Source organism: Mesoplodon bidens (assembly GCF_964165515.1).
Source record: "Mesoplodon bidens genome assembly, chromosome: 3".
In the NCBI taxonomy this organism is placed as follows: Eukaryota; Metazoa; Chordata; class Mammalia; order Artiodactyla; family Ziphiidae; genus Mesoplodon; species Mesoplodon bidens.
Window position 1 is genome coordinate 80,576,356 of NC_138178.1, and position 20,901 is coordinate 80,597,256.

The 20,901-nt window shown below is 39.0% G+C and overlaps 1 protein-coding gene across 7 annotated transcripts in view; it reads right to left on the reverse strand.

Moving 5' to 3' along the window:
- CHD2 (chromodomain helicase DNA binding protein 2) overlaps positions 1-20,901 on the reverse strand; it is a 122,824-nt gene that overhangs the window by 39,162 nt on the left and 62,761 nt on the right. For all 7 annotated transcript variants that reach the window (XM_081227791.1, XM_081227794.1, XM_081227792.1 and 4 more), the window contains 11 exons: positions 18,857-19,019; positions 18,365-18,517; positions 15,805-15,876; positions 12,602-12,751; positions 11,686-11,834; positions 10,558-10,654; positions 9,800-9,892; positions 7,518-7,688; positions 6,411-6,586; positions 1,145-1,186; positions 425-564 (listed from right to left, as the gene is read on the reverse strand). In XM_081227791.1, coding sequence (XP_081083917.1) covers positions 425-564; positions 1,145-1,186; positions 6,411-6,586; positions 7,518-7,688; positions 9,800-9,892; positions 10,558-10,654; positions 11,686-11,834; positions 12,602-12,751; positions 15,805-15,876; positions 18,365-18,517; positions 18,857-19,019 — 1,406 coding nt within the window. The remainder of the gene's footprint in view (positions 1-424; positions 565-1,144; positions 1,187-6,410; positions 6,587-7,517; positions 7,689-9,799; positions 9,893-10,557; positions 10,655-11,685; positions 11,835-12,601; positions 12,752-15,804; positions 15,877-18,364; positions 18,518-18,856; positions 19,020-20,901) is intronic.

Here is a 20,901-nt window from a genome sequence, read left to right on the forward strand (position 1 = left end):
TTAAGTTGATCACAACAAAACAATACATGTATGTATATCCAAAATAATTACTGATGTTTGTGGTCTGTAATGTCCTCACTTACAGCCAAAATGCAAATGTGTCCACTCAGCTTTATCCACTCAGGTCTTTACATCATACAAACCAATCTAAACTTTCTACAGTAACATTAAAAGAAATCATTCATCTTGTTCATTACTTTGCACCTTCTGCAAATCAACTTCATTTGTGAGTAAATCTTTGGAATCTTAAAACTGAGCTCACGTAAAGGCAGGTGAGAATACACACCTCAAAAAATTAGGGATGCATGGGATATAAGTGTGTTCATCTTAAAAAAAAAAAAAAAAAAAAGATCCTTAGCAGCAGAGATCCCAATCCACAAGTGCCAGGTCTTTGAGAATCACTGAGGGAGACATGCTGACTTACCCTCGCTGGCATTTTCTTTCAGCTGCTCTTCGTATTCTTGCATTGCTGACACACAGCTGTTGTGAATCAATTCCCCTAGGCGCTTCAGATCTGCTACAGACTTATCTACCAACTCAGCATCACGTGCTATGCACTCCAGCCTGAGGAAAGACAAATACGGGGATACCTCAAGGCCCTGTGCCCACGTTTCTAATGTCACGTGAGCTACCACTTGGTTTCACATAAGCTTGCTCCTGCAAAGACCTTTCTCTACATGCCTTAATTGATCCTTCCAACAAGAACCCTCGGACAGTGACTGATGACTTACTTTCCTCATAAGAATTTGACTTGGAATAGTCCACAAAAACAGACTAATTTCAAAAAACAGAGGGGAAAGGGTTCAGCTTTCTTTATTAACTAAATGTGCTGTCTGATAACAGTAGCAGGTGAAGTGCCCCAAAGCTATTTGCACTAGTTTGTTTCTTTGTGCTCACTTTCCTTTCTCTAGCCTACTTCCATTCACTGCAATGTTCCTAGAAGCGAAGTACAGTTACATGTACAATATGTTTCGTTGATCTCCATTCCAAGTCATCTGGAGCAGGTGAGTAAATTAATGTCTAAAAACCAGGCTGTCAAAAGGTGCCAGACCTTAAAAATGGAAAGTAGAACCAAAAAAAGAAACCTCTACAATACAGAAGTGAAAAAGAGGCGGATAAGGAACTATTATATTACTAAGCTTACCGTTCAAGAGGGAGACCAAACTTCTTATACGCCTTGATGAACCTAAGAAAATAATCAATAAATCACATTAAAAAAACAGACTTCAGCTATATTAATGCAAACACATCCTGTGATGAAATATGAGCCATAAAAACTGTCAAAAAGAGACTGGGCCCAATCCTTGCGACTGCCACTAAATGAACTAAAGGTGGCCTTTGAAAATGGCCAGCTTAAAATAATGAGTGCTAAAAATCTATTCAAACCAAAGATTAACTTTATTCTCAGTGACTGGTCATGAAACTGCTTAGGGACATAACTGAGAATGGTGACTTAACTCTAGTACTATCATTTTTAGAAGGTACAAGTTTATGGAGTTCAATACATAATAAATGATTTAAAAACCACAACCTCTTATAATAAAATCCAGTACAGTTAAGTGGTCTATTCAGTCCACTACTGTTACTTTCAATTCCACATTACAATATTTTCCATTACTTTCTTGTCAACAATACAAATATAAGGTTTTTAGGACTGCCTCAAATACTTTTTGTAATGAGGCAAAGTAAAATAAACATATGATTTTAAACTTTTTAGGCAAAACTATTTTGGAAACTCTGACTCCTTCTGCCAAACACTGTCTCCAGCCAAAAATCTAATCTATCCTTCCACAAGTCTCTAGCCTAAACCATGCTATATGCCAATCCATGTGTAATCCACTCCCCTCCCTAGAGCCAACCACTAGACTTTCACTAAAAAAGCGAGATGCCATGATATATCAAGGGCATCACTGTAACATGCCAAACTACCTGGTTAGATAAAAATGAAGGGAGAGGTACTATGGAGAAAAAAAATGAAAAGAGAGGGCACAGCAATTAAAGAAAATGGGGATGAATATAACAATAGCTAAGAAACAATATTAAAGGAATAGCATGGATTAGGAAAGTACTATATGTGAAAGCAAACCTGAGGATTATTCCTCCACTCTACATTTCTTCTTCTTGATATATACTGAAATATTTTACATCTGAAATAATATGCCATTTGTGATTACTTCAAAATAATATTGAGACAGAGAAGCATTCCGGGAATGGTGGAGTAAGGACCTCTGAAAATCTGCTCCTCCGTAAAAGCAACAAGAACACTGGCAAAATTGTCAAAATCAACTTTGTTAGAATGCTGGAAATTAACCAAAGGCTTGCAGCCATCTTATGAGCATTTATTCAAGAAAATGGCTGAATCTCAGTATGAACAGTGAGCTCTCTGGCATTTTGACTTGCTCTATTTCCCATGCCCTCTCCCCAGCTCCACGACTGCCTTGAAAACTACACCTTCCCACTACTGCAGCTGTGCAAAGAAGCAAAACAGCAGCCACTAGAGGGAGCAGAACAGGCCTAGAGCTCCCCAAAAGCTCTTTCCCCAGAGAACAGTGCTATTTGACCTGACTGACAGCACCCTGAGAAGCTCTATTCTCAGACTTGTCTTCATTTGACCTGACTCTGTATGAAGAACACTGTCTGTAGTTCATTAGTCAAAAAACAATTAGAGGCAAAGGTTTAACACCACAGCTGCCTGAGGCAGCATTATAAGTTGGCAATACGAACAGGCTGACCAAAAACTGCAATGGAAAAACTTGGAGGAAAGGATGTCCACAGGGGTCTTTGAAAAGCTCAGGCATATTCCTGGGTATCTAGAAGGCTGCATATATGCAGGGCTATGTGCAGGCACAGAGAAGACCTGAGGAGCTGTGAATCTCTCACCTCTGGCTAGCATTGAGGCTCTGCACAAACAGGAACTGCAGGCTAAGGCAGAGCTGTAAACTGCCTACCAGAACATTGAAGACGTCCCCAAAATACACAAGTAGCCCTTCAGCAAAGGCTGGTAGATTTACTGGTTGGTAGACTTAAGGTGTTTAAGGAAGTCTCTGTCCAATCATTAGCTGACCACTAAGCTAAACGAGCAGAGACTTCAAAAGACAAAGAAGACAGACTTCACAGAATTAGTCCAGAAAAGTTACTAAACAAACAACAACAACAACAAACAGCAAACACAAAAAACTCTTGCTGGCAGGGGGAATCTGATTTCCAGACTTGCCACATTGTATTACTTAAAATGTCTAGTTTTCAACAAAAAATTACAGAAAACAAGAAAGTATGGTCCCTATACAGGGAAGGAAGATGGTTTTCAATGGAAATAGACCCTGAGGAAGTCCAGAAGTTGAACTTATTAGACAAAGGTTTTAATCAACTATTATAAATATATACAAGAACTAAAGGAATCCATGTCTGACGAATTAAAAGAAAATTTGAGAATAATATATCACCAAATGGAGAATATCAACAGAGACAGAAATTATATAAAGGAGTCAAATATAAATTCTGGAGTTGAAAAGTACAATAACTAAGATGAAAAAAATCACTAGAGAGGCTCAGGATTAGATATGAATTGACAGAAGAAAAACAATCAGTTAAAAGATAGGTCAACTGAGGGACTTACTTCTCTGGTGGCACAGTGGTTAAGAATCCACCTGCCATTAGAGGGGACACAGGTTTGATCCCTGGTCTGGGAAGATCTCACATGCCGAGGAACAACTAAGCTCGTGTGCTGCAACTACTGAAGCCCATGTGCTCTAGGGTCCGCGTGCCACAACCACTGAGCCCACACGCTGCAACTACTGAAGCCCACGCACCTAGAGCCCATGCTCTGCAACAAGCCACTGCAATGAGAAGCCCACCCACCACAATGAAGAGTAACCCTCCTTCCCTGGTGGCGCAGTCGTTGAGAATCTGCCTGCTAATGCAGGGGACACGGGTTTGAGCCCTGGTCTGGGAAGATCCCTCATGCCGTGGAGCAACTGGGCCCGTGAGCCACAACTACTGAGCCTGTGCGTCTGGAGCCCATGCTCCAAAACAAGAGAGGCCGCGACAGTGAGAGGCCCGCACACCACGATGAAGAGTGGCCCCCGCTCGCCACAACTAGAGAAAGCCCTCGCACAGAAATGAAGACCCAACACAGCCAAAGATTAATTAATTAATTAATTAATTTAAGAAAAAAGAGTAGCCCTCGCTTGCTGCAACGAAGACACAATGCAGCCAAAAATAAATTAAAACAACGAGATGCGTTTACAAAAAAAAAAAAAAAAAAAAAAAGATAGGTCAACTGAGATTATCCAATGTGAAAGACAGAAAAAGAATAAAGACTAGCCTTCAAAAACAAAGGAGAAATTAAGACATTCCTAGATAAGTAAAAAGACAGAATTTGTTCCTAGCAGACCTGCCCTAAAAGAAATACTAAAGAGAGTACTCTGGGCAGAAATGAAAAGACATGAAACAATAACTCAAATCCACATGAATAAATAAGAGCCTCAGGAGGATACCTGAGTAAGTAGATAAAAAGACAGTGGATATGTATTTTTGTCAGTAACTCTTTTCTTCTCCTAAATGATTTTAACTATCACTGCATAAGGTGATAATTATAAAACTGTGTTGGTGGGCTTAAGAAGTATAAAGATATAATCTGTGTGACAATAAAAGCACAAAAGAGGGGGAAGAAATGTATGTAAACTGGAGTAAAGTTTTAGAATACCACTGAAATTAAGGTGGTATTAGTCCAAACTAAACTGTTCTAAGTTAAAACATTAAATTATAATCTCCAGGGAAACCACTAAGAAAATAACTTTTAAAATATAAAAGAAACAAGAGAATTAAAATAGTATACTAAAAAATATGTAATACAAAAGAAGGCAGTAATGGGGGAATAAAGGAACAAAAAAGACCCAAGACATAAAAAACGAACAGCAAAAATGCAGACATAAATTCTATCTTATAAGTAACTGCATTAAATGTAAATGGTTTAAAGACTTCAATCAAAAGGAAGAGATCAATAGAATGGATTTTAAAAAAAAATCTAACTATATACTACCTACAAGAGTTGCAAGCTAGATCCAAAGACACAAATAGATTGAAATAAAAAAGGAAAAAGATACTGCACATACAATACCAAAAGAGAGTTGGAGTGTCTACACTAATATCTAACCAAGTTATAAACTTTAAGACATAAATTGTTACTAGAGACAAAGAAGGACACTTTATAATGAGAAAATGGTCAATTCATCAAAACAACATATTATAAAGCATACACACCTAACAGCAGAGGCCCAAAACATATGAAGCAAAAACTGACAGAACAGAAGGGAGAAATAAACAATACAGCAATAATAGAGCCTTCAATACACCATTTCCAATAATGGATAGATCAGGCAGAAGATCAATAAGGAAATGGAAGATCTGAACAACAGTAAACCAAATAGACTTAAAAAACATCTATAGGACACTCCACTCAACTGCAGCAGAATATACATTATTCTCAAAATAACACTGAGGGTTGGGGAAAACAGAAATATGGCACACACACAAGACTGACTACAAACTCATAATGGTTAAAATATTACCCGGGGAGGGGGTGCGCTAATATTCTATCAATGTTTGTATACATTTACATTTTTCCATAATATATTAAACAAAGAAAGAATAAAAGAACAGGTATTAACATTTAGTGGGAAACAAAGACCTTGTGATTTCAAATACTGACCTAAAAGGACTATCTGATAATAGTTAAAATTTGGGTTAGACCATAAAGTTAATCATTTTCATATTTTCTACTTTCTTCAGCTTTAAAAAAAAAATAACATGGCAGCTAGGGGAAAAGTGGTTTGGAAGCAATAATTTTAGATTTTTCTGGAGGGAAAAGGGGTGTGAATCAGACACCAACAAATGTGTAATAAGTACTGACATAGAAAGATGCCTAAAATTGGTTATAAGTGACAAGAAGCTGCAGAACAGTATGTTGTATATACCAATAAACCAAACTGATATCAGCACTAACACTGATGGAAAGTAAACTGGGGTTATCTGTACTACTTTAATTTTTTATATTTATACCATTTCTTTTATACACATTGATACATATGTATGTATGTATTTATTCATATTCTTCAATAAAAACAAAAAAGAAAGTTTCAATCCAAGTTTACCTCCAACAGCCTCTTTCCTCTTGGCTGGACTTACTTTGTGAAATGTTCAGAACCCAGAACAAGAAGTAAACAAAAAGAAAGAGCTCAACTGAGGAGAACCTTGGAGAAGGGAGAATCATCCTGGGGCCTTGGAGCATGACTCAGTCCCCCTTGCCTTCCTCTGACCTCCCTGTCATCAGTGTCAGGGATCCATCAACCTGAGGCTTACAGCATGTCCTTCCAAATGTGAGGGGGAAGGAGAGCAGAGCCCCCACTAACCTCCGGATCTCGGCATCAGTGAATCCCTCCACGAGGTCCTTCCGCACACTTCGGGGGCGCCCTCTGCGCTTGGGCTTCTTGTCGTCATCAGAGTCATCTGTCTCACTCTCAGAGGCAGAGGATCTCTGGGCCTGCCTCTTAGACTCAGTATCAGAGTCACTGTCATTTGTCTGAGCCTGAAAAGGCAAAGTCACATTGTAGCAAGTGCCAGGTCCAAGAGATCTAAGGACTAAGACCAGTCCATCTTAACTCCTTAATACTCAGAACTTCCCATCGTATCAGGCAAGTCAATTTCCCTTTAAGAAAGAAGGAGGCAGATGGCATGTGATGAAAGATCTGCTTGGGATAGTCGCTCTGCCAGAGACATACTGTAATGTCATTAAGTAAACTGGAATAAAAATATTTGGATTGTGGCTTCATGTTTACTTCCTTGGGCAAATTACTTTACTTCTTCATGCCTTTGTTTTCCATTTGTAAAATGGGGACAATAGCACCTATAATACAGGGTTTTCATACGTATTAAATGAGTCAGTAAGTGGAAAAGCACTAACTTATGCCTGACATACAGTGAATACTCAATGATAGCTACTATTAGCTAGTACTGATTTACTAGGTTCTCAGACAAACCTGAGTCTGTTATCTCCAACAACTGGGTAATAAAACAGTCTATCTACTTAAATGTTGTTGCAAAAATCAAATTAGATAGTGCCTATGATAGAGCTTTGTAAACTGAAGCACCTTTATATAATCTCTTACTAAGTATGTATGCCAAGTGCTATAAACAAACACTTAAAGGTGAAAAGAGGTTTGACTCAGAGTCAAAGGCCTTGCCAATTAGAACCAAACTCTTAGACTTACTGGTTCTAATCTCAAGGGCAAAATGTAAACTTCTGTCAAACTCAAATCCTGTCCAGCCATCTCACAAAGAGCCAATCTGCAAAGATCAAATGGCTCATAGGTATGCACATGAGCCTTGTGTATTTTTCCATTTCCCTCTGCTAGGTTTCCTGTAACTCTGCCCTGGAACCCTCCACATCCGGACAACAACATAAGGTGAACAAAATAAGAAGTATCAATACTTCCGTATCTTTCACGTTACTTGATCACCTTTTTAGTGGAACTCCGAATTCGAGGTAACATATAAATTTCTTCCAGCTCTTTCTGCCGCTCTTCCTCCTCTACTTTCTTCCTTTGCTCCTCTGGAATGATCTCATCCCAGTCCTTGTGAGGACGCTCTTCTAGTTCTTCTTCATCCTCCATTGTTGCGAAGTTGGCAACCTTAAAACAAATGGACAACCCATTGTCTGACATTTCCCTATTTCCCAAACACCATCTACTAACACACCAACTCAAGCACTGTTTTTAATCTAACATGCTATGAATGATAATAGGACTCCTGTGATATTACATAATCAAATAATCAATTTTCTACTCATCTCTCCCTTATCGCCCCCCCAACAAAATCTACTTGCCAAATCCTGAAGTTCATCAGAAATTTTACTGAAAAACAGGGAAAGATATAAAGCTACAAACTGTCTTATTGTAAGTTTTATTGAAAGATTTGCTGTTAAATCATACACGTTCTTATGTACTAACTAGAAATTTTAGATTTATTTAGATTATAACATTTGAAAACCTAATACTAATCCATTACAAACTTACAGTCCTATACATTATAAATCGCTACTGAATAGAGCTCATTTGAAACAACCCGTAACTCAAAGCAGTAGCTATTGGTTACCTTATTCATTTTTATCAAAAGTATAGAAGCTAAAGGTATGTAAGAATTTCATATGCTCAAAACTACACGTTAGTCTTAGGAATAAAAACAAGAACACAAAATGCAAAAATTGAAACAAACCTGGAAGAATATTCCATTTATTTCATATCAAATATTTAAGATATTTAGACCAGGACACCATCATGAAGATTACTTCTATTTAAGAAGGGAGCAGTAGCCATAGAAGTGAAATCCAGTTGAAACACTAGCAATTCACCTCCATCCTCTGCATCCACAGACACATTAACTCTGATCCTAGAGCTCCGTGATCCACTCAACTCCTTCCTTTTTCTTCCACCAGGACAACTTCTACCTGTGGCCAACCCTGGACTTCATCACAAAATAATGCCTCCTTTCAAACACTTCTTCCTCAACCCTTATGGGTCTACCACACATAACCATCAATGTAACCTCCAGGTCTTCCCTGCTTCTCTAACATGCATGGAATCAAACCATGATGAATCCATTCAACCACGTTCTCACTGGAATCTGGGAAACTTGTGCCACTTTGATGACTCTTCGATGCCTCCCAAGCCAATCTCCCACCTTGGGATGGCCAACTGATTCAACTCCTCTGACCTCAAGTATTTCTGGAGCAAGTCATATGATCCTGCTGACTGGCTCTAATGTGAAGCCCCATCTTCTAAATTCAGCTCTACACCCTAAACCAAGTTCCTCCTGGCAACTCCTGGCCCCTGGATGGGACTATTCCAAATCTTTTCCACTTCTCAGCAAACACCTCACTTAATTTACTGGTAATTAAGGTCACCAGTTGGAACTCGTACATCTTCTCTCCCCTCTATTCCCTGAAGTGTATACTTCCCTTTTTCTTTCAAAGGCCGGTTCCTCCATCTGTGCTTTTGACTATATCTGTTCCAGTCTCCTCCTGGGCAATATGCAATCAAATTTTCCTTCTTTCCTTAGAACCTTCAGTATTTCCCTATTCTCAATTTCTTTCCTCAACCTAGAAACGTGGTAACACCTTTCAAACGCTTTGCCTTGCTTGACCCTTCTATCCTCATACTTTACTTTCACTGTTCTCTTCACTAAGCTTTTTAATAATGTCTAGACCCAGTGCTGTCATCTCCTACTCATCAGGTGCCCAGCTTCTGCATTTAGTCCTAATCTCATTTAATTTTCTATCAACTACCACTAACTACCCCATAACTATCCTTAAAAAAAAAAAATCCCACCAAGTCAAGAGCTTCCCAACTGTCACCTTCTATTTTCACACCTTTGACCTCTCTTTCTTATGATTCTATTAATGTCTCTCCCACGACCTCTCCACCCCTACCAGAGCTCCACACTATCAAGTTCTTCACCTATCCCACTGACAGCTTCTTCTCAGCCCTTGTCACACCGACTTCTTTTCCTCTACCCACTGAATCTGGGCAGGATGGACCACTTCAGTGGTGACCCTCATGGGGAGGACTATACAGTCTATACCCACATCATACTTGGAACTCTAGAGAATAATTTTGAGGGGTATGAGTCAACTTAGGTAAAGAGAAAAGCAGAGTCCCCTGCACCCAGAAAGTACTGACAGGCATTACTTATTATTGGTTCATGAATCAATGCCAAAGACTTTCTCAGACAATGATTTTCATACCTTAAATTGTGACAGAAGCTCATCTGTTGCACTTGTTGAGACTTCATTCTCTCTGGTTTCAGCCAAGCGCAAAATTTCATCTATATCCATTTCCTAAAAGAACAAGAGCAACACAAACATGGTAAAAAGGCAAGCAGCGTTAAGCATTTACTGAAAATGACTGGTCCAAATAAACCAACTCTCTTCTCTGATATTCCATTTTCTTTTATACTCTCAGTTTCATGTCCTTGATATCTAATGTTTCAAGCTACTATTTATACAAATGATAAGATGAAACTTCAGAAATTATGAGAAATAAAATTGGAATAAAAAAGACCAAAGGGGCTTCCCTGGTGGCGCAGTGGTTGAGAGTCCGCCTGCCGATGCAGGGGACATGGGTTCGTGCCCCAGTCCGGGCAGAGCCCACATGCCGTGGAGTGGCTGGGCCTGTGTGAGCCATGACCACTGAGCCTGCGCGCCCGGAGCCTGTGCTCCGCAACGGGAGAGGCCACAACAGTGAGAGGCCCGCGTACCGCAAAAAAAAAAAAAAAAAAAAAAAAAAAAAAAAGACCAAAGACAAAATCCTCAAATGCTTTTCTCATTCTTTCCTAGTCAATTTAGTAAGAGCTTTTAGCTCTGTAAGAAAAAAAGAGAAACTATGTTCTGCAAGTAACTACCGTTTCCTTATAAAAGCCTCAGACTCAGAATCACTTCCAGAAAAAGTCAGACTCTCACAGATGATACTTATCAAGAAATTTTTTTCCCTTATTGTTGACTACCTGAGGCTCTGATTCCTCCCCTTCAAGTTCTTTGAAGAGATCCTCCGCTCCAAATTTCAAAATCGCTGTCAGCTCTTCTTTATTAAAAGGATTTGAACTGCAGAAATAAAATGTAGTTGTAATCTTTTAGGAATGTCAGATAACCTCTATGGAGTTCTAAATATCTATTCTTCATAGAGGTCAAATTACTGGTGAAGATATAAATTCTGCCACAAGAAAAATGATCTCACAAATATTGCATGTTTTTTAATCCACAGGACGATTCAGCAGTGGTAAACCTAAACTAACAAAAGACTAAGAAATCAGTTATTTTCCTGTTGATTCATCTGTTACATGGTTAAGCAAGAAAGATAATTAGCAACATGAGAGAAGGGAGTTCTCTCTTTGTCCTTTGACTCAGAAAGTTACCATTCACCAAGAATTTTCAAATTCCTCATCTCTGGTCCAAAATAAAAGAACAAGCTTTTTCTGCCTAGTTTCCTCTTTAATGGAAAATTATCATCATCTAATTAGGAAGGGCTCATTTGATCTCACCTGTAACACAAGTTGTAGGACTGCCTCAGAAGATACTCAACAATTTGGTCAAAATGTAAACTCTCTAAGAGAAATAGTTGTGTTTCCAAATAAAGCCAACTAAAACTTAACCACTTTCCTTTTATAGCCTTCTGTTTTCAATAGGAAAGATAATCTCCACACAAACATTTTTACCAACAGTAAGAAACAGATACCAATTCAATCTGGTGCATTCGCACTGCTGAAAAGTCCAAGGCAACATTGTGCCAGGATGAAAGCCCAATGGGGAGCACACAGCTGCCACTGCTGCTGCTGTGTCATATGTCACAGGCAGAGCCAAAAGCAAAAGGCAAGAGAGGCAGGAAAGAGAGAGGGCACATAAGAAAAGGGCTGATATGGGGAAAAAAAAAAAAAAAAAAAAGAACCCAAAGAAGAAGGAGAAACAGTGAGAGCAAAATAAAATGAAAATGCAATCTTCTTGCAGTTTTGGCTTGGCCTTTTCCAGGTAACTAATGGATTAATGTCTGTTGTAAAGCATCCTATTAGAAAAATGAATTATACCAAATGTTGACATAAAATTGACTCTGCTACCTCTCCCATCTTTCTGGCACTTACTTGGACCTTCCAGAGTTGTTTTCCAGAACTGTCCGGCCAGTGGTATCCATGCGCTGAATCACCAGATGGTCCAATACCATCTTCTTTTTGGCCCGTTCTATGATCTCTTCCTCCACGGTCCCCTTTGTAACCAAGCGGTAAATATTTACCTGTAGGAAAAGGAAATGTTATGCTTATGCCTGATCACACATACAAAAAAGTTACCTCTGCCTAAAACCAAGGGGGAAAATAAAAAAATATTTGTCCTCTGCTATGGCATACCACTTGTAAGCCATCCATCCAAGCAGACAACTTAAGTATTGTACATGCAATATTTTTACTATTTGCAGCACGTTACATTCTTAAATAAAATAGCCTCTAAGGAATTGTTATTATAGCCTTGTTCTAACAATAAAAATGCTGCTAAAGAATGATCTGTCTCACTGAAATTGAATCTTTGGCCACATATGAAACTTAAGAGGTACCCAGTACTAGGGCAGGCTTTGAAATTCATCTATGAAGGAAACAAGTGTGTACGTTTCCAACATACCACAGAGCTAATACTGGTCATGTGTAATAAAAGTAGACCACCTTGAACAATGTTAGAATATTTTAACAGCTTTTCCATAATAAAATAGATGGAAAATTTCAATTCTAAGTCTATTCATCATATATCTTTGAGTAAGCCAGAAAGTTACTGGTGATATACTTTTCAAACAGAGAAAGAGAATAGTTTCGTATCTATAAGCTCATCTCAGCCCCAAAGACAGCTTCTCTGTACTAATTAACAAACAGACATCTACCCTTGGGGAAATGAAGACAAAACAGGAAAAAAAAAAAAAAAAAAAAAGCATTTTACAAACATCCTGAAAGGGCTGAATAACCTCCCCTGCCCCCCTCCCCTCCAAGCCACATCTAGAGGCCCCTCTCCACTGACCTGCTTCTTCTGACCAATTCTGTGGGCTCGGGCTTGTGCCTGCAAGTCGTTCTGGGGGTTCCAGTCAGAATCAAAGATGACGACTGTGTCCGCTGAAGCCAGATTGATTCCCAGGCCACCAGCCCTTGTCGAGAGCAGGAAACAGAAGTCCTGTACACAATGCAATATACTACTTTATGCAGTGGCCTTCTCAGAAACAGTTTCACAGTCCAATAAGCCCTTATACCTGGAAACCCCTGCAGGTGTGAAGAAAAGTGAGATATGATGGACAAACTTTATGGAGGCTACAAGAATGTTAGGGACTTGATGGCAGAGTGAATTTTCATTTGATTAAGAGGTAAGAGTCAGTGCAATGAACTAAGGAGTAAAGTAGAATCTGATAAGGCAACAGGAGCAAAAGAATTGGTGTTCTCTCCTGGCTAAAACTAGTATACAAGCAGTTAACAGAAACCAGACAAACTTAATTATCATGAGGATCGTTTCAGCAAGTTGCTTAGATACTTATTTCCTGGGTAAAGGTGGATTATGCCATGTAAGGCAGTCAGTATGAGCAAGGAGACTTTATTGGGTAAATGTCCATTCATTTGTTAGGCTGGTGAGGAATATAGAAACACTATACACTAAGAGATCACATGACTGAACCACTGGACAGCACAGGATCCTCAATCACCACGGAACATGCACAGAGAAAACCAGAGCAGGTGTGGCCGAACAGCAGTGTGTGGGAAAGACCCAGGCACTGACATATTCCAGTTTCCACAACAATGATAATAGAGACTGGGCAGGCATAGTACTGCATGCCTGCATCTGAGTGCTCAGAAAAGAAATGGGCAGGAGGCAGAGAATAAACTCTATAAGCCAGAGAAAACCAAAGCCAAACAGATTTCTATTTCCAGGGAATTTGGTCATGTATCAAAGACTGACACCTTTCTGGCATGGAAATAGCACTCAAAAACTGGTAGTTCTGAGTTACGTTTTGATAAATGGGTGTATTTAATACATATACACAGATGCAATGAAAAGGTCTCCACATTCTAAATAACAGTCACATTCACCAACATTATGCCATAGAAATAAAAATGGAGAGAGCTGTCTCACAAGAGCTTTAAACAATTCCAATAAAGAACTGATTAACAGGGGGGTTGAAGCATAGTCTGTGAGCCTTGGTAGAGATACCAAGCAACACCACACTCTGAAGAGAAGCCTGCAGGTAAACACTTGAGAATGAGACACCTAAAACTTAAATGAAATCTGGGGTCTGAATGATCATAAGAAATATTTTCAATGTCACTCTTTATCAAAGACAATATGAATTATATTGACATTATTTGTGCCTATTATCAAATAGTAAAATGGAAATATTCACACATAAACATTATGAATATAAATGGTTTGGGAAGAGTGATTTAGCAAAATGTATCAAAATCTTTTTTACATGCTCATATCCTAGTTAAACATCTGACAACAATAAAATGGTCAAATAAATGATGGAACAGGCATGAGAAAATATTAGAAATTAGTTTTTTTAAATCTTTAATGACACGGGAAAATGCTCAGAGTAGAATTTTGAATGAAAGGCGAGCACAAAACTATATGCAGCATGATCCCAATTGGGCAAACATAGAAAGAAACAAAGGGTTTCTTCCAGGATGAATGGAAATGCACCCAAATAATGTGAACAGCACGCTTTCTCTGGGATGGAAGTTTTCTTCTTTGTATAGTATTTCTTCTTTGTACTCTTCACCATCTTCTAAAATTTCTAAATGTGTTTATAATACTTTCCCCCAGTAATAAAGTAATTTTTTAAATTAATTTTAAAAAGACTCAGAGTCGCAGAAAATGGTAAAGAATCTCTATTCTATATCTAGCCATCAGCCAGGGGAATCAACAGAGAACTACGAAGAAAGCCACTTTAGCTTTTTTTTGAGAAAGGGCGATATGAAACATTCAACTCACACTGTGTTTTAAACTAACGGTATGGACCAAAAAACCAATCTCAACAAATACTGAAGAAGAGAAACAGGTAACACTGATGGGGTGCTTGCTATGTACCAGGCCCTACGCTCAGTGCTATGTGTGGAGTATTGCACTTAGTCATCACAGCAGGATTATGAAGTAGGGCATCAGGGTGCTTTTACAGTTGAGAAAATAGGGAGGAGAGAGAGGAGGATGGACTTAGATGGTTATCAATGTTTTTAGTAATTACAGTCCTCTTCTCCTTGACCATTGAGAGCCTTGGTTCTGAGGAGATTAGTGCCCAAAATTCCTCAAGGAGAACTAAAATTTTAGGCTGGAGAAACAGCCAGAATACCATAGTCTAACTAGGCTTATGTGCTATTCAAGGGGCAAGAGTCATACCATTCTGGAGTGACAGACAGACATTAAGAGTGTTCAAAGCTCTTGAGAAAGCAGAAAGTTAAGCCTGGTCTATCTATACAGAATAGTGGCCCAGACTTCAGAAGCTCTAACGTTCTCTCCAAAACACTTCTAGTTCTACCTCTGGACCTCACCATGGCTTTCTTAACTCCTCACGCCACTATAGCTTTACTTACACTAAACTTCTTTTCCCCTCTTCTCTCACATCCCACGGTATTTAATAGTTTGATATGCACAAATTACAAGGTTACCACGGTTTCTAACTTGTCCTAAGTGCTCTTCCACATGTACCTTAAAAACAAAATACTTTATAATGCCAAATTCAAGTTGGATACTTAACAGATTAACCAATGTTGCTATTAGCCCAAGCAAGGGAATTAAGCCACATCCTACCAGGGGGTCCGACAAATCTGAGACATAGCAAACATACTTTTCAAGACGCAAGTCATCAAAAAAAGTTTAGATCAGAACCTTCTGATGTAACATACATGTCAAAATTAATCCTACCAGCCAGCCCTCCCCAACCCTTGCCTTGTGGTTCTTCTAGGCCCAGAAATTTGGCATCTGAAAGCCACCAGAGAACCCTCAATTGATACCGGAACTACAGTCATTAATCCAGACCAGGGGAGACAAACAAACATGCATATGCTTTTCTGGATTGACAAACAACAAAATTAAGAGGCATCTTTAGTGATTTCTCCTTCCCTTATCAGGTAGGAGGAGTTGCACTGTGAAATGTTTCTGAAACAGAATACATTAAGCTAGAAAGGCTTTCCCCTTGATACAGAGCCCAAGCTGCCCAAATAACAAAGCCATGCATGCTATACCTCAGACCCATCTGCATTGAAGTGGTCCAGTGCCTGTTTTCGGATTTCTCCCTTGATGGAACCATCCAGACGCTGTAAAAATAAACCATAAGAAAATCATAAGGTAGGAAGATCAGCTACACTCAAAATAGAACACCAGACTTGTAACCTTCATCACTCCAACACCCACTGAGTAAAAATAACTGGAACACACTGGCAAAGTGCTGTCCAGGGGCTGTGCTTCAGCAGCACACCCGACTTGCCCCAAGCTCTCCGGTTACAAACTCAAGGTCAGAAGCTTCTGATTCTAACGGCCATCTAAGTTTATCCAAGGATCAGAATGGCCACCAGGACATAAGGAGAAAGGTGGCAACCCCAGCTGTGCTTAGAGGCTTTGTCTGCTTCTACATCTGTGGGTACCAAAGAGATTAGGAAATAGTACCACTGGTCACCTCATAATTAGCTCCTGAAGAAAAATGGTGCTCCTTAGCTACATGGCTAAAAGTTGCCCTGTTATTAAGTGCTCCATAAACCAAAAAATTATTTACATAATTTTGTTTGGAAAACATTTCCCCATAATATTGAAAATGTTAAAATTAAGTGAGTCATATATCCCAGCTTTTCTGAAAATTACACTCTAAAATCAGAGCAAAGTGTTCAAACAGCCAAAATGTATCTTCAAGAGAGCCTCTGGCATTTACTAGCATATACAATTCTTACATTAGACTATATGTCAATTCTAGGTCCAAAACAATGTCACCATAAAGAAACCATATAATATGTAAATACTGAAGAATTACTACTTGTATGCTGTATATAAAGCATTTCTCACTCTTTAAAATCATTTTCTCATTACTTTCCCTTAATCACCACTTGAGATAAACCACCTCATTTTACCGAAGGCAAAACTGACCAGGCAGATGTCAGCTGACCGGTGATCAGTGACAGGGGAGGGGTGGAGTCAGTGGAAGGACCTACAGCTCAGCGCTCTGTTCACCAAACCCAGAGCCACCGATCACAGGTAGAATCACACATGGGAACCCCCTTTCTTCTTTCTGACTACCAACTCTACTGAGAGCCTTGACCCAAAGATAAGTTTAAATGGCATGTTCACAACCAGTATTTGAAATGAGAAAACCCAAATGCCCTCTTTTCAATATTCTAAGAGAAGACATTAGGCATGATAACCTGAGTGGACACCAGACTACTCATTCCCTAGAGAGAAAAATAACATATTCTTATTTTACTTGATACCAAATGATGAGCTAGACCTGAAAGCTCCCAGGGGTCAGATGTACTGAGAGATCACTGACTCTCTGTACTGTGCTATTTTTGGTAACAACCACAGTATTTAACTATATTCTAAGACAACTGCTGAAAGACCACACAAGGTATTATGGATATAACAACGCCTTTCAGGGTATGCTGAAAGAAAACCTGTTACTGAGTTTTAAAGCTTGGCCTTCTTAGAGAGAATCACTGCCTTCAAGTATCTTCAGTATCAGCATAACTGCATGAGTCCATCCAAAATTAAAGAAAAAATTTCTTTAATGCAAGGCAGGGCTTCCCTGGTGGCACAGTGGTTAAAAATCCAACTGCCAACTCAGGGGACACGGGTTCGAGCCCTGGTCCAGGAAGATCCCACATGCTGCAGAGCAACTAAGCCTGTGCGCCACAACTACTGAGCCTGCACTCTAGAGCCCGCAGGCCACAACTACTGAGCCCATGTGCCACAACTACTGAAGCCTGTGCACCTAGAGCCTGTGCTCGGCACCAACAGAAGCCACTGCAATGAGAGGCCTACGCACCGCAACGAAGAGCAGCCCCCGCTCGCCGCAACTAGAGAAAGCCCGCGTGCAGCAACAAAGACCCAACATAGACAAAAATAAAATTAATTTTTTAAAAAAATCAAGGCATTATAAAAATATTAGGCCAAAAATCAAGGTAAATTGCACACGTCTATAAATAAATCAGGTAAGTTTCCCATTGTCTAACACGTAGAAAAATATTATGCTGAAGAAACTCTTTTTCCCCCTTATTTTTCTCATCTTATAAGAGATTAATGAATGAAGACAAAAACCCAAAGTTATAATTCTGCAAAGTGTATTCAGGGACGACCAAGGTTTCACGTATACGGTTCTCCTGAGTCCCCAGCCTCACAGCCAGGGTCAGCTTCCTTTGGGGTGTAATATAAAACACTGTCACCTCTCTTCTTCTTTCTTTCTTAGGATTTGGGCTTCTGTCATCAGGTTCACACTTCCTTCCTCGCTACTTTTACCACAGGCTCAGAGATGTGAGATACCATCTAACAACACTTCTCTTGCCCAATTTTCCTTTCTCTAATCCCCAGCCCTCGCCCACCAAACAAGAATAATCTTCCCATGATCTTGTTCATTACAGGGTAGCCTAAAGGCATGGAAGTAAAAATTAAGACCCGCCTGGAACCTTAATCTCAATTTGTTTCAAACAAGAAAACTCTTGTTTTCTCCTTTAGGATAATTTAGCAAGCAAAGCATACAACCTAGAGGGAGGGAGGGAGGAAAGGAGGAAGGGAGAGACCCCAAGTACCAAGCATGCTCACCTGGAAAGGATAGTGCTTAATAGTCAGGTACTCAGCCAGGATATCCAACATTCTCACCATCTGAGAGAAGATAAGGACTCTGTTCCCTCTTTCTCGAAGTCTTGTCAACAGTTTATCTAATAGAATCAGCTTCCCACTGCTCCTGATCAAAGACTGAAGATTGAAAAGACATTCTAATCATCATGTTCAAAAGCATACTTCAATCTGCCCTTCCTCTCTAATAAGAGTTCATATTTTTAAAATCATCTTTAAGCTTTTGGAAGCCTTCTGCAACCTAGCTGACAAGCAATTCCTCAAATGCTCTTTACCTAGTATCTGTGACAATATACTTTCCAGATTTTTCCTAGCTATTTGACTTTTCTCACCTGTTTTTAAAGCTTCTTTTGATGCTCCTTGAAATTATCAAGGAGGAAAAGGAGCATTTTGGTAAAAAGCATCTATAGAAACTAAAGTGTCTTTAAGAAAGTAATTACAAACAAGGTAAGCACACACCAGAAGAATCTCCTGTCCATTTTCCCTTTCATTTTCTTCGGGAGGTTTAATGAGATAACAGTGGTTGCAGCACTTTTTCAGTTCCATCACAATATTAAGGAAACCAGATGTGCTGCCTCTTGTTCCTTTGGCAAGAGCCTTGTAATTCCTAGTCAGAATCCATCTGCAAATTAAGATAATAATGATATTATTAAATTCAAAGAAAGAGAGTTGGGGATACCAGCAGATTATAAAAGAAAATAGTGTTACTGAGGGTGGGAGGCGGCGGGGGGAGTTAAAAAGGCAGGGAGGGATGCTTTATTTTATAGCTCCTGCCACCTAACCAGGAACCCTCACACATCTCCAGTCAGATTCAGACCATTAATCATTCTATTGGCTATTTCAACCTGGATGAACACAGGAATATTAAAAGAAAATAATAGCAACAAATATATATATTCATAGAACATATATTACATATATGTATTTTATATAAACAATGACTGTCACTGAAGCAGTCTTTATTGTAGTATAAAAGTGGAAATTAAGAGGTCTCAAATTAGAAAATCAGTTAAATAAATTAGATATACGAAAGACAGAAGCTACAGGGACTTCCCTGGTGGTCCAGCAGTTAAGACTCCACACTCCCAATGCCGGCGGGCTGGGTTCCATCCCTGGGGAGGGAACTACATCTTGCATGCCTCAACTAAGAGCCTGCATGCCACATCTAAAAGACCCCACATCCCGCAACTAAAAGATCCCTCATGCCGCAACTAAGACCCAGCACAGCCAAATAAATACATAAATAAATGTTTAAAAAAAAAAGAAGCTACATACCCATTTAAACTGTTGTAAAAGGGTATTTTACATAATACAGTGTTCAGAACAAGTATGTTTTCTATCCCAGTTTGAAAATATTAGAACTGATTTTTTTCTGAGTAGTGAAATTTCTTTACACTTTTAGCAATCACACTTTTAGCAATCACACTTTTAGGAATCCATCTCAAAGAGGAATTCTCAAGGATTCTCACCGTAGCACTATTTATAAAAGTATTTGAAACTATCCAAATGTCCATCACTAGGAGACTAGTTGAATAAACTATGCTACAGATACACTATGCAGTTGTAAAAAGAAAGGACTGTCTCTATAAACTACTATGGAGTGCTCTCCAGCACAGCCGATCCCCATCACTAAGTGAGAAAAGTAAGGTATAGAAAAATGCATACAGTATGCTACCACTTGCACAAGAAGGAGGCAATAAAAAAAGTTAACATGTATCTGCTTATATTTTAAAAATTAAAAAATAAAGGAAAGATAAACATTAAGATTTTTAAATACAGAAGTAATTATTACCTAAGGAAAAAAGGGACTAGAATGGAGGAGACAAGGATAGAAGCCAGATATCTCTGAACATGCCAGGCATGTCAGCTTTGCCTTTGGAACTCTATAAATATTACAAATAATCATGACCAAAATTAAACAAAGCAATCCCTAAAATAAAAAAAAAAACACTAAAATGAAGTAAATAAACTATTGTATCCAGTCAGTACCTAACCAAAGAGAAGAAAAACCATCTCAAGTGCTTTAAGCCTCTTACCCATTTCTAGTGGGATATACCTTTAAAAACAAACAAAAAAATACTATTTTAAAAAACCTTAACCTGTTTTTGTTCTTCATCTTGCTAGTGGTAATCCTGGCACCATTACTTTAAGACTGTGTGTGTAGTGTGAATTAGGCTGGTGCACTTGAGAAGTCGAATGTTTGGCATGGGTACAAATTCATCAAGGTCAAATAAAATTTCTGTAATACTATTTAACTGAACAAAACTCATGATGTATTTTTAACTTTAAAAAGAAACAAGTTTCCTAACTCTGACCACTTTAAAGACCAGTGAATAATATCCGCTGCAGTCGCAAAGAGCACCCCCAGTGACGTTTGTGACCTCCAAATACCATTTTCCAATGAAACAGTATGTGAAGCTTTTTGGCTGACTCTAGTTCTGGGGCAGGAAATGAACGAGATGAATCTGAGCATTTTATCATTCCAGAAAGCAAAGAAGCTATCA